Source organism: Chelmon rostratus, chromosome 24 (genome assembly GCF_017976325.1).
Source record: "Chelmon rostratus isolate fCheRos1 chromosome 24, fCheRos1.pri, whole genome shotgun sequence".
Lineage (NCBI taxonomy): Eukaryota > Metazoa > Chordata > Actinopteri > Chaetodontiformes > Chaetodontidae > Chelmon > Chelmon rostratus.
This window is the reverse complement of record NC_055681.1, coordinates 8,647,701-8,660,734: the sequence shown is the minus strand read 5'-3', so window position 1 is coordinate 8,660,734 and position 13,034 is coordinate 8,647,701. Positions and strand designations below refer to the sequence as shown.

Below are 13,034 nucleotides of genomic sequence, written 5' to 3'. Positions count from 1 at the left end.
ACACGGCAGTTTCGTCAGTCCTGTCAGTTTTTCTGTTCGCTGCTCGTCAACTTCCTCGTTTGCCCGAAAGAACTGTTTCCTCTTTCGCTTACTGATGAGGCTCTTCTTTCGGGGCTCAGCTTCGGACCAGTCTGCTCTGTGATCCCGCCAAAGACGACCAAATTTGAACTTCACAGAGTAATATGAATGCAGTTTGCTGTTGGGAGTGACTTCAGTTTTAAATACTGACAGCACATCGTGGAGCCGTGGAGCTTCTGCAGGACTGGTGAGTACAGAGGCATCGCAGCAGAAGCTGACGTTTTCCTGAGCTGTGGCTGGAAATCAAATCTGATCATATAACAACTGTTGTGTCCAACTCCTGTTTGTCTCCAGCTTCGATGCGTCCCCTTGTGTGTGTGTGTGTTCAAATGACTGTACGTGAGTGAAATGGTGTACATAGGTGTGATAGCAATGCATATCTATAAGCAGTAGCATACGCGCTGTGTGTGGCTGGGTGTGAATGTGTTGAGTGTGTTTCTGTGTGTGTGTGTGTGTGTGTGTGTGAGTGTGATGTCGGGAGACACCAGCACCCTGTCCTGGAGGAGCATGTCTCCCACCAGCCAGTCAGACTCCTCGGACATGTCTCCCACGGCACACATCACCAGGGACGGCGTCCTCCCAGTGAAGATCATCAAAGTGTGTTTCCTTAGCAACAGCTCCAACCTGGGCAAGAACTTCAAACTGGTCCGCTGTGAGGAGGGATGGACTGTCAGGGTATACTCTGCTGTTTCCTCTACCATACTCCACACTGCTCTTCACAGCTGTGTACGTTGAGACATGACTGTACGCTTGTTTGCATCCCAGGCTGTCATGAATGTGGTGCTGTCCAGCGGCTGTGTGGGCCCGGACATAAAATACAGCCTCTGCTACGGCCTCCTCCTCAAACACCTGAAGTCCTCGGCGACACACTGGCTGCACCCGGACCTGACGGTGTCAGAGCTCACCCAGCGCTATGAGCAGCAGCACCTAGAGGCAGAGTGGAGGTCAGTGCGTCGGCCTTTCTCCCGTCATGCTTTGTGTACTTCATGAAAAAAAACAAGGCCTGTGCTGTCCGGGCTCCCTGCATGTTATCATGTTTGATCTTAAGTTGGCAGTGCATGTCATTTTGGGTGGACCAGGACTGGGGGTGGTGGAGATGCAGCACCTTTCTAATTGAATGCAGAACTAAGTTAAGGTTTAGTCATGGTTGTGAGTGGCAGCTGTGTTGTCCTGATGGTCTGAACACATCCCTGCAACAGTAATGTCACCTGTTCAAATTCTGCCTGGCAGCGAGATGTGTGCATCTTCCTGTTTCTGCCCGCTTGTGGTTCACACGTTGACATGCCATATCTGGGCAGCCTGTTGAAATTAGTATTGTTTTTAGTCTGGAGGTGGGGCACAGCTCTTGCCGTGGAGTAAATTTTAGAGAAATTTCATCACATCTTGACGATTTGACGACGCTAACCGTGACGTTTGCGTGTCCAGATACGATCTGAGGATCAGATACATCCCATCAGACTTCAAGGAGAAATTCAAAGATGACAGAACCACTATGCTCTACTTTTACCAGCAGGTCAGTAATGCTGTTTGTATGTGTGTGTGTGTTTTTGTATGCTGACCCTTTTTAATTATTAAGCGATTTGGATTTTGGGTGTAAGGGTCATGATTCTTGTTGTAGAACTATTAGTTTAGACTGTGGTAATGGTTAGTTTTGGGACATTCTTTACAATGGCTGGAGTCAATGTGTGTGTGTGTGCTTATCCTCAGGTACGAAGTGATTACATGCAGCAGTGTGCCTCAAAAGTCAGCGATGGGATGGCTCTGCAGCTCGGCTGTCTGGAAATAAGGTAACGTACAACTACCGCCTCGTGCAGGAAGAATGTCTGTCTGTCGCTGCTCTGCATCTAAGACAACAGGACAGCTGGTTATAGCTTCACATTCTTCATGAAAAAATAAAGGCTGTGGGTTCATTCATTGTGTTTTCAGGAGATTCTACAAAGATATGAATCCAAACGGACTGGAGAAGAAGTCCAACTTTGAACTGTTAGAGTAAGTTCAGCGTATGTGTGCATCACCCTCCTCCATTCAGAGCAATGGGATTGTGATAGAAGTGGTTCATGCATGTAGGTGTCAGATATCAAACAACTGACAGACCATGCTATATAACCACAGTGCAGACAGTATCAAAGCACGAGGCCACTGGCTGCAAGAAGGTTCCTTGTTGCTCTGGCTGTGCACGCTTTTGACAACATTGTTTGTTCTATGATTGTGGTTTGCATTAGGAAAGATGTGGGGCTGGACCTGTTCTTTCCCAGAGAGCTGATCAACAGCATGAAGGTAGAGAGCCGAACAGCTGATATGATATAATGTAGAACATGTCTTAACCTGCAGCTACCAAATAATGCAACATAATTCTCAATGATTGTTTCTTATCAGCCCAAGCAGTTACGTCGGCTGATCCAGCAGACGTTCCAGGGCTACTCCACTCTGAAGCAGGACCAGTGCATGAGCCGGTTCTTCACCACTCTGGCTCAGTGCTACAGCTACACACGGGAGAGCTTCGCATGCCAGCTGGTGGTGAGTCTGATGCGTGTTTTCTGTCACGTTCTGAAGCGACATGTTGTGTTTTTTAAGCGTTGAGCGTGTTTGTCTGCCTTGTGTCGATAGCATGGTTGGAATCTAACAATAGACCTGGTCATCGGCCCTGAAGGCATCAGTCAGCAAACTGAAAACTCCACAGTGAGCCCACACTCTTTTTCCTCTTCGCTTTTATTTGATGGAAAATAATGCAAACATATCAATAAGTATAGAACACATTGGATGCACCCATGTATGAAAATCAGATTGTACAACCACATAATTAAAGCATCACAGTCTCACCTTTGTCTGTTTTGCAGCCCATCTGTTTGGCCAAGTTCTCTCAGGTGCGCAGCATCTCGTACTCTGCTGAGAGTGACGGTCGGGCTCTGCTCACTGTTCACATAGAGGGAGCCAAGCAGGTAACGCTTTGCTTTTCACACACAGCACATGTGCTTCGGCCTCTGAGTTGCACTTGTATTGGAGTCAGGTACGGTTCAGGTGTGAAGCCTCTCAAGCTGAAGCAGCAACACACGCTGAACACCTTCTGTCCTCACCCCTCCAGCCGCTGTCAGTGAACATATCCTCTCTGGCCATGGCAGAAAACATGGCCGACCTCATTGACGGCTACTGTCGACTGGAAGGCGACGCTGAGGGCTCCTTCATTATCCGGCCCAACAAAGGTAACATAAATGCTCCTTTAGTGAATCAAGCTGTCCAGTTTTGACACAACTGATAGGAACAATGTCCAAAACTACCAAAGTATGTCCAGCTTTAAAACTCTGCAATGTTCCTCTAATTCTGCAAAGCTAAATCATGTTGGATGTACATTGTATGTGATTGTTTCAGGGAGAGACACAAGACTGAAACTGCCTGACATCCCAAAACAGTGAGTGTGATGACTCATACCTGAAGGTTTCTTAAACGTTGTTAAAGTTGAGACTATTTTTCCTCGTTGGTGGTAAACTGATGGAAGCATTCATTGTGTGGGTGCAGCTTTGTCCTCCACCTTCTCTTTATGTCCAGTTTTCATGTTTCTATCTCTCTGCAGGCCCCAGACATTTAAACTCTCTCTCTCTCTCTCTCTCTCTCTCTCTCTCTCTCTTCCAGTGCTGGCCCCAGTGGTCCTGATAGAGGTTTGAGTAAGTCTAAAGACTGACACATCACATGTGGACTTTTGTGTGGTTTTGGTTGCTGCTAAGCAACAATTTATGTGGTGGACTAATCTGCAATGATTAGAATCTTTTGCGGGCTTCTTCGGCTTGGTTGTGGTTGGATGCAGAAGAACAAATGCAAATCAAACCCTTTTAATTTTTGTATGTTTCCTTTACTTCAGGTTCAGATATTTATGCTGAGATTCCAGAGGGCACAGCAGACTCTTGCGGTGAGTATTGTTTCACTGCCAGTTTCCGCTGATATCCTCAGTGCCCCAAAACCAGCCAATCAGCTCAGAGATGTCACCGTTCTTCTTCTTTGATCATCAGCTTTCAGAAATAAACCCCCATTAATAAAAGGCTAAGGTATCTCAGTCATCTTCCTCAGGTTGCTCTATTCCTCCTTGAGAAAGAAACGTGTTGAAAGGAGCATTACGACATGCAACAAGGCTGAAATATTCAAAATGAAAAGTGATGGAAGGTCAGAACTTCCAAACTCTCAAAAATTACGCTGGATGGACGCTGTGACGCATTCAAGGAAAACTTTAGAAAAGTGGAACACATATATTCTTACACCAGGTAGCTCTCGTCATGAGGATTTTTAATGATGTGATGTCAAGCACAAGGCTGCGACTCTTCAGAAAGAGCCTTGTGCCTGAAATGTCACATCACTAAAAATCCTTCTAACAAGAGCTGCCCATTCATTTCTTCTCTGCAAGACATTTCTTTGATCCAGCACCCATCCTGACTGGGATGTGCGTGTCTCCTTCGTTGTTTCTTCACTTTCAACCAAAGAGCACTGTCAACATGAAGGTGATTTCCTCTGTTTCTTAATGTTTGTGTTCAGAGAAGCACAGAATCTCCAGAGATGACATCGCTGTGGGTCGGATCCTGGGTGAGGGATTCTTCGGAGAGGTTCACAATGGAGTTTATAAAAGCCCAGTGAGTATCATTACAGTTAAAAATCCCACTAAGCATAAAAAACTATTGCTCCCCTTCACTGTAATCTGATGAAAACAAGTGAGTGTTGCACTGGTTTGACAGAGCCCGGTGGGTAGCAAATGTAAACGGCCACGGTGAAAATAATGTATGTGTGTGTGTTTGTAGACAGGAGAGAGAATCTCTGTGGCCATCAAAACATGCAAGGACTGTTCAGCTGACGTAAAGGAGAAGTTTCTCAGTGAAGCCGGTGAGTGTGTAGCTGTGATTATTTCCTTTTGAAACACTTGCACTTGCACATCTCGGGCACACACTCAGCTTATTGGGCTTGTGTGGAGGTTTGTGACGCAACTGCAAAGCATGACAGATGTTCATAAGAGGAAATGTAAAACTTTTCCACGAGTACTTACATGCAAAATCGCTTCTGGTCGTAGAAAATATGAGCCATCGTTGTTTCAAGCATGAAATAGAAAGAAGCTATTTCAAGCGACAGAGGTTTGGAACATTTCAGGGTTTTGCACATTTCGTCAGTCAGAAGGTTGCTGTAGTCGACTTCCTGTTGCCTGGTTGTGGCTTTGTGAGAAAGCAGACTGGAGGCTGCGGTGGGCTCAGGTTGAGAGACCTTATCCTATGTTTGTACGTCTGCTAACTGAGAAAGCGTTGGTTTAGACAGATAATGACTAACTCCTGCTAAACATCTGGTAATAATGTGGACAGTTAGTAATCCAAAGGAGGCTCTTTCGCCAATTTCAACAATAATGTGACTTTGAAAAGTCAGTTGAGCTGAGAGTCGAAAGTCTGTTCTGAGGTTGGTGGGTAACAAAAGGTACTCACACATTTTCCTCCATCTGTTGCAGGCCTGATGAAGAGTTTAGACCATCCCCACATTGTGCGTCTGATAGGAGTCATAGAGGTCGATCCTGTCTGGATTGTCATGGAGCTCTATGAACATGGAGAGGTGTGTGTTTTGTTTTGTTTTTTGTTGAAATGAAAAGCAAAATTTGCGTGATCTGAAGTTAAGTGTCATAATAAACGATGGTGAGTGTATGTAAATACTATGTTGTTGGTGCCATGACAGCTGGGGAACTATCTGGTGGAGCAGCAGTACACCCTGACCACTGCGACGTTAATCCTGTACTGTCTACAAATCTGCAAAGCCTTGGCCTACCTGGAGGGGCTCAATATGGTGCACAGGTAGCAGAGCCTCATGCATTAGTGACACTTTTCCTGAACGAAAACCTAAAAACAGGCATTCTGCTGTCTTTAGCACTAGTGCATTTAAGAGAGGTAATGCTGAGGAGCACCTTTGACCTGCAGAACATGAGAGTATTAATGTGCTGCTTTACTGTGATTTCATTCAGCAATGCCTTAACATATGTTTGAAATGGTCAAAAGACAGTTTATGTCCCCGTCCATTCACACTATAGGGCTTGGATGGCCCTGTTATTCAGAAGAAACCAGACAGTATTGAGCTTCTTCAATGATTTCCAAAAACTGTGTCTGTGCTGCAGAGACATCGCGGTGAGAAATGTGTTGGTGGCGTCCCCTGAATGTGTCAAACTCGGGGACTTCGGTCTGTCTCGCTACGTCGATGAACAGGAGTATTACAAAGGTGAACACACACACACACACACACCTGTGGTCAACATTTCAGACATTCAGAGTGGAGAGGAAACTCAGGCGTGTTAAAGGCCCTCTCTTCCTGGTTAAAGTTCAGTTTCTGTGAATTGACCTCCAGCATACATTCATTACTTCACTTACTGTGACTGTAGAGACACGTGTCTCATATCTTTTTCGTCCGTTTCTCTTCAAAACGCTTCTCCTCTTCTCGCAGCCTCAGTTAGTCGATTGCCGATCAAATGGATGGCACCTGAGTCCATCAACTTCAGACGCTTCACCACAGCGAGTGATGTCTGGATGTTTGGTGAGAAATCCACTCGTCTGCACGCCCGGGTGTTTGAACATCAGTATATTCCGCCAGAATAATTAGCGTACAGATGAGAGATGATGTATTATTTTCAGACAAAACATTACAGTTTGGTTGATTGTGCGTGTGTGTTCAACCAGGTGTGTGCGTGTGGGAGATCTTCTCAATGGCCCAGCAGCCGTTCTTCTGGCTGGAGAACGGGCAGGTGATCAACCAGCTGGAGTCGGGGGTTCGACTCCCCAAACCGCAGCTCTGCCCGCCCACCATCTACTCTCTGCTCACCCGCTGCTGGGCCTACGAGCCGCGAGGCCGGCCCAGCTTCAGCCAGCTCGTCTGCTCCCTGAGGTACAAACGCACACACCTGCGCTTCCCTGCACCTGCACGCATTTGTGTCATTCTCATAATGTGTCTCCAGTGTTCAGAGGTTCAAATCTGCTCTTTCTGCTTTGCATGCTGGGATTTCAGGTCAAAACATCGGATGCTGAAAAAAGCTAAATGCTATTTTCTCTCCCATGTTTGAGGCAATGAGACACTGATACACACAGTAACTGATGTGTGCGCTTGTGTGTGTGTGTGTGTGTGTTTGTGCGTGTGTGCATGTGTGTGACAGTGAGATCCACAGGACGGAGCTGGAGCAGGAGGTGGGTGTGAGGAAAAACAGAGCACGCCCCATCTCATCAATATTTGAGCCGAAGCACGCTGAGCCTCCACCCAAGGTACCACACACACACACACACACATATGTCCACTTATTTATGATCGTAAGATATCTGATTCAGCAGACCTAGCTTCCACTACCCCAACAACACTGGCAAGACCTGCTGACGTCCAACATGATGACCAGAGGTCAGCCCTTTAATAAATGACATGTCTTGTCTTTCTCTCTGTCAACAGCCATCCAGAATACAAGGCAACACTCTTCCTCGGGTCAAGCACACACAGGTGTCTCTCTCTCACACACACACACAAACAGCTGGCCAGTAACTAACCAAATCCAGGTTTAACTGAGCTTTTTCAGGAAGCTGTGACTTCCTGTTCTCTGACAGACAGTCGCTGGATGACAATATGTTTTATATGCAATGAATGAACCTGCCAAATGACATCAAACATGAGAAAGTTTGCTGTTGAGTCATGTTCTGTGGATCATCTCTGTAGGCCAGAGGGTATAAACTGGATGACTAAGCATCTCTGTGTGTGTTTGTGTGTGTGTGCGTGTTTGTGTGTGTGTGTGTGTGTGTGTGTGTGTGTGTGTGTGCGTGCGTGCGTGTGTGCATGCAGGGAGCAGAAAGGGATAGCAGGCCGGCGTGGGAGAAAGAGAGGGCTCAAGTGGAGGACACTTTACAAAGACAAAGGCGGGAGATGCTGATGGATAAACAGTGGCTGGAGCAGGAGGAGAGACAGCTGGTGAGAGTGCACACACACACACACACACACACACACACACACACACACACACATCCCTGTCAGGTGTCGTAGTAAAGCGTGCCTTGCACTACTCAACAAAAGGGGAACAGGAAGTAGTTTGTGGCCTTGTGTGTGGCGAAACGATGGGAGAGACAAAGATCACGTGTCTTGTGAGTGTTCACGCGGGCTACACGTATCTCACTGAAGCTGCCACCTCACCAACAACATGCAAACACAGCCGCCATTGCTGCTTTCACTGAAGCCTGCCTCTGTGTTTCTGTAGGATCCTGCCGTGCGATTGGATTCACACATCAAGGTGCATGATCTTGTTTTTATGTCCTCTTGTGCTAATTTGACAGGTATATTAAAACTGCATTAATCAGCTTTGACCACTAGGGGGCAGAGACATACCTTTTAATATACTGTACGTCATGCACAAGCGTTTTTAGGATGTTGTTTGCTCTTACAGCTCTTGTTGAAAATCACCAGACACCAGAATTAGAGTATTAGTAAAGCACTTTGCAAGATTTTTATGCCACAAAAATTTATCCTGACCCAGTTAGATTCTTTTCCACATGGTGGCAATAAAGAATAAATACTGTAATCAGCTGACCTCTGACATGAAGGTTGAAACTGAACTCTGCTAAAGTGTTAAATTCCCATCCTCTCTTCTTGTGTCTCTCTCTATGTTGTTTGCAGCCGCATGAAAAAAGCCCAGAAAATGGTGAGTCCAGATTAAGAGGCCTCATTCAAAATGTTTAAGCTGCAAAGGATACTGATACTGGAGTGTTGCAGCAGTGCGATGCAGAAAACAAGTGTATAAGTAAATATGTGCATGTAAAGAAGGTTACACACACATCTGTCATTCATATATACACAAAATGATTGATATTTACCCTTTTCTGTCTCTGTCAGGACCTCCAGAGAAGCCTCCAATGCCTCCGACAGTCACACAGGAGAAGAAAAGCACCCCTTTGGTATAAATGTTTAAGATTTTCTTACTTTTTTTACCTTTTGAAAGCTGAGACAACTGACATTTTGGCATTGAAATTGAGCATTAAATTACATTTGCTCTTTAAAAAGTATGTTTCGTGTTGTTGTAGCCTCGGCCCACAGCTGAGCTGGACCGATCAGGTGATCAGGTTTACATCGGCGTCATGGCGATGGTGAAACAGGTGGTCCAGCTGAAGAATGATGTCAACACGCTGCCTGCCTCAGAGTATCCCAACGCCGTCAAGGTAGGCTCATCACCAGCGTGTGTTTTTGTGTGCTTTTGTGTGAGCACAGCACTCATATGAACCGTCAGCTCATCAGCATTTAAAAGCGACACACAGTTCTGGTTGAGATAAAGAAGTATGAGCCTCGAACATCACCTGTCAGGTGTGTTCCTGAACAGGGGAGGGTGCTGTTGTGCCAGAGCACACCTAAAGCTTTCAGAGTGTTTGTCAGGTGATGGAGGAAGTGAAAACTCATTAACAAACTTTAAGGCATTTACAGTTAACACATTATGTTAACGCCTTTTAATTCTGCCATGTAATCCTCTCGCTCCTTCCAACTCTCTCCCTCTTCACACCCTCCACCCATCCACCCTCCCTCCCTCCCTCCCTCAGGCGGTGGGCGTCACCCTCCGTAGCCTGATTCAAAGTGTGGATGAGATCCTGCCATCGCTGCACAGCTCTGTCTCAACAGAGGTAGGACTCACCTCGCCCCTGTGCATTAACCATCAGCCTCATTTTTTTGTGACAGTGTTCATGCATGCAATCAATAGACTGGGTGGGTGCAGCTTGAGCATTTGATTCTCATTAGGCTCATTTAGCCTGAGGGTGCCTCAGGCTAAATGAGCCTAATGAGACACAGGTGGAAATGTGAAGGTTTGAAATTGTTTTTCAAATACAGTATGCAAATTAAATAAGCGCTACTTACAAAAAACAGCGTGTGTGAATGTATCACATGAAACACATATTGCACATTCAGACGTGCAGTTTTTGGACAAGACTGAAATGCTAAGATATTGCACATACAAAATTGATACAGAAACTTGAAACTGCATCATACCGTCTTCTCTCCTCCCCCGTCTCAGATTGAGGGCACTAAGAAACTGCTGAACAAGGATTTGGGGGAGCTAATCAATAAGATGCGACTGGCCCAGCAGAACGCCATAACGTCACTGAAGGAGGAGTGTCAGCGGCAGATGCTGGCGGCCGCCCACACTCTGGCACTGGACTCCAAAAACCTGCTGGACGCTGTGGATCAGGCTCGAGTGCGGGCCAACCTGGCCAAGCCCAAACCTGCCTCACAAGAGGCAGAGGACTGTGAGGGGGTCTCCCAAGCTCCTCGTTGATCGACTGGACATGTGGACGTCCTGGTTTAGACTGTGAGAGTGTGCAACACTTCCTGAGCTCATGCTAATGAAAGATGTCGTAATATATTTGCATTGTCTCCTAAGACTCCCAAACTGAGCATTTCTTCAAGACGAACAAGTCAAAGAACCACAATGTCTAAAACTAGTAAAGTTCATACTGTCCTCCTTTTTTTTATCCTTTTTCTATTTTTCCTATTAAAGGCAATGGCATTCTGCACTTTCTATGTTGTTTTTTTTCCCTTTACAATGTCAAGTACTATTCAAAGGTTCACTGGTGCAATCAAAGTAAAGCCACAATAAAAGACATGCATGGATGTACATGAGGGCAGGACTCTGACTCCGGACTCCGTTTCTGTACAGCTGAAAACACAATTTAGCCTTATCTCAGCCATAGACATTTTGCAAACCCTTGAGGGTGTTCGTGTTTGATACAGGATCACATGAGTGGCTGTCACTGACATGTACAGATCGTTGGATGTATTGGATCTGTACAGTCACTTCAGAACGTTTTCAGACCACACATTTAAAGATGGGGCTTATCACACCTTAATAATACAATTCTTAAAATAATACTCATCACCTGCTGTCACCTGTTGTCACCAAGCACAATGCTGTTTTCAATGTTTAATTGCAGCTTTTTTAAATGTAAAGTGCATTACTGAAAAAGGTTTTTCAGGAAAATCTGTTGAGCAATGAAAACGACTGCTTTGGGCTCCTCAGCGCTGCCAATGTCACGCAGTCCCTGGTTCTCATATTGCACGCACAAACATAATAAGAAAGCAAAAGTAGAGTACTGTCATTTCCATTGTTACCTTGAAATGCCAAACATCGAGCAGAAATGCTTGCTGACTGAGGGAAAAACAAGCACGCTGCGCATCCTGAACGTCTGCAGCAGGCTGGGTGGAAGTTTGTGGCTGAACTTCAGTGTCAAGGGAGCTTTCTGCATGGCAATTTAATACTATAATACTTAATAATAATGATGATAATGATAATAATATGCTTTATTTGTATTGAACTTCCACCAACACCACCACCACCACACACACACACACACACACACACACACACACACACACACACGCACACAAAGTAATAAACCTTTTCTCTTTTTTTTTTACTTTCTTCTCTAAGCAGTCCTTTACCAAAAAAAAAAAAAAAAAAAAAAAAAAAAACTGATTTGCTGTATCCTAAACTATGTGATTAGGGTCTTCTTGCGGGAGGGAATGCAACAACTTTTGTAGGTTAAACTGATGTAACATCCAACCAACACCCAACCTGCCAAGCCCAAACCTGCCTCACAAGATGCAGAGGACTGTGGGGAATCAGGAGACATCGACTGGACGTCACGGACATGTTCTGGTTTGCACAATGAAATGCTTTAAACAAATTTTTGTTACAGGCTGCAAAAAACAGAAAAACACCGAATTACACTGTCTGGTCAGAAAGTCTTCCTGCATGCTGTCTGCACAGCATAACTCTTAACAGATGGAAGGAACACATGGAGCTCAACTGCGCTTCTCAGTCAGTCTTAAAAATCAGAGGTCACATACATTGATTGTAGAGTAGACTGCAAAACTTCTGTTCTTATACCTGCAATTAGGGTCATGAACGAAATGGGTATGGAAGGCATACAGTAACGTGCAGCAAGCTGTGCGGACATGATGTGAGGGGAGGAATGATGCACCAGCAGGAGTGTTAGCAACATGAGCTCATCATCGGTTTTAGATGGAGGAGGGATGTACTTTCCTTTATTCTGGATGCATAGTTTTGTTGTTGTTGTTTTCGATGGCAGTCTTAATAATGATTACTGTTAAGATACACACATCACTGGTGCCGCTGCTCTTTTGCCTCAGGTCAGAGCATAGCATTCACTTAATTAATACATAAGTAGTGAAGCCTGGAGCAGGATTGAAAAGGCTCTTGTGCACAAGTAATCATCCAAAGTGGGACTGATTTTAATGCCACTGTGGACACCGCAGGGCATGTGTTGATAGCGAGCAGAAGTGTTGCAAAATCACCAAACAAACAGCATCTGCTGGAGCCAAATAATCCACACATAAACATTTCGGGTGACGGTTGGTTTTGCATGGGAATGAAACCTCCTGGTCCCCTGGAGGGTCTGCTATGACCTTTCTGAATCCGAACAATTACAGATACGTGTTTTACATGTTACTGTATGACATTAAAAACCTTAGAGTCAACCATGGACGCCAGTTATCGGGATATAAGGACGTCCTCAGGTAGGTCAAAGTAAATGACGCCTTAAAAGCATCATTATCTTTAATCTGTGTTTCTGGTCTTAACTGGTTTGATCACAACTGCGTGTGGCCAAACCAGTGAATTCTCCTGTTGAGCTGAATGTAGGTTTCTTACACAGTAGCTGCGTCCACACAGCTATGAAATCCCTTGTTTTCAACACTTCTCCCGCCGCAGCTGAGTCTCAATGCAGCCCTTTGTCATCGTTTGTAACCTGAGCATTGAGGACGATGTGGGAGTTCAGTATGTGCGAAGAAGGTCATCCGAAATCATCTGCGTCCTGTGAGAGATTCCTATCTTTACTTGTCACACAACCACATTTCTTAGTTGTTTATCTCAACGTCTTTCTGTCAAGTCCTTCAGTCTGAAAAAGAAACTGAACATGACTCTTGAGGAC

General features: G+C 45.3%; 1 protein-coding gene across 1 annotated transcript; it reads left to right on the top strand.

Annotated features, from left to right (window-relative positions):
• Nucleotides 1-35: 35 nt before the first annotated feature.
• Nucleotides 36-10,712, top strand: LOC121627407 (protein-tyrosine kinase 2-beta-like). Its single transcript, XM_041966304.1, has 30 exons — nt 36-265; nt 373-753; nt 844-1,022; nt 1,504-1,591; nt 1,786-1,865; nt 2,005-2,067; nt 2,301-2,355; nt 2,455-2,595; nt 2,686-2,757; nt 2,916-3,017; nt 3,161-3,278; nt 3,445-3,484; nt 3,706-3,737; nt 3,932-3,979; nt 4,597-4,691; nt 4,857-4,938; nt 5,546-5,646; nt 5,767-5,882; nt 6,200-6,300; nt 6,523-6,612; nt 6,756-6,960; nt 7,226-7,331; nt 7,510-7,557; nt 7,894-8,019; nt 8,303-8,335; nt 8,719-8,743; nt 8,935-8,996; nt 9,123-9,257; nt 9,630-9,710; nt 10,100-10,712. The coding sequence occupies exons 2-30, from the start codon at nt 550-552 to the stop codon at nt 10,358-10,360; spliced, it is 2,889 nt and encodes a 962-aa protein (XP_041822238.1). The 5' UTR covers nt 36-265; nt 373-549; the 3' UTR covers nt 10,361-10,712.
• The last annotated feature ends 2,322 nt before the right edge of the window (nt 10,713-13,034 follow it).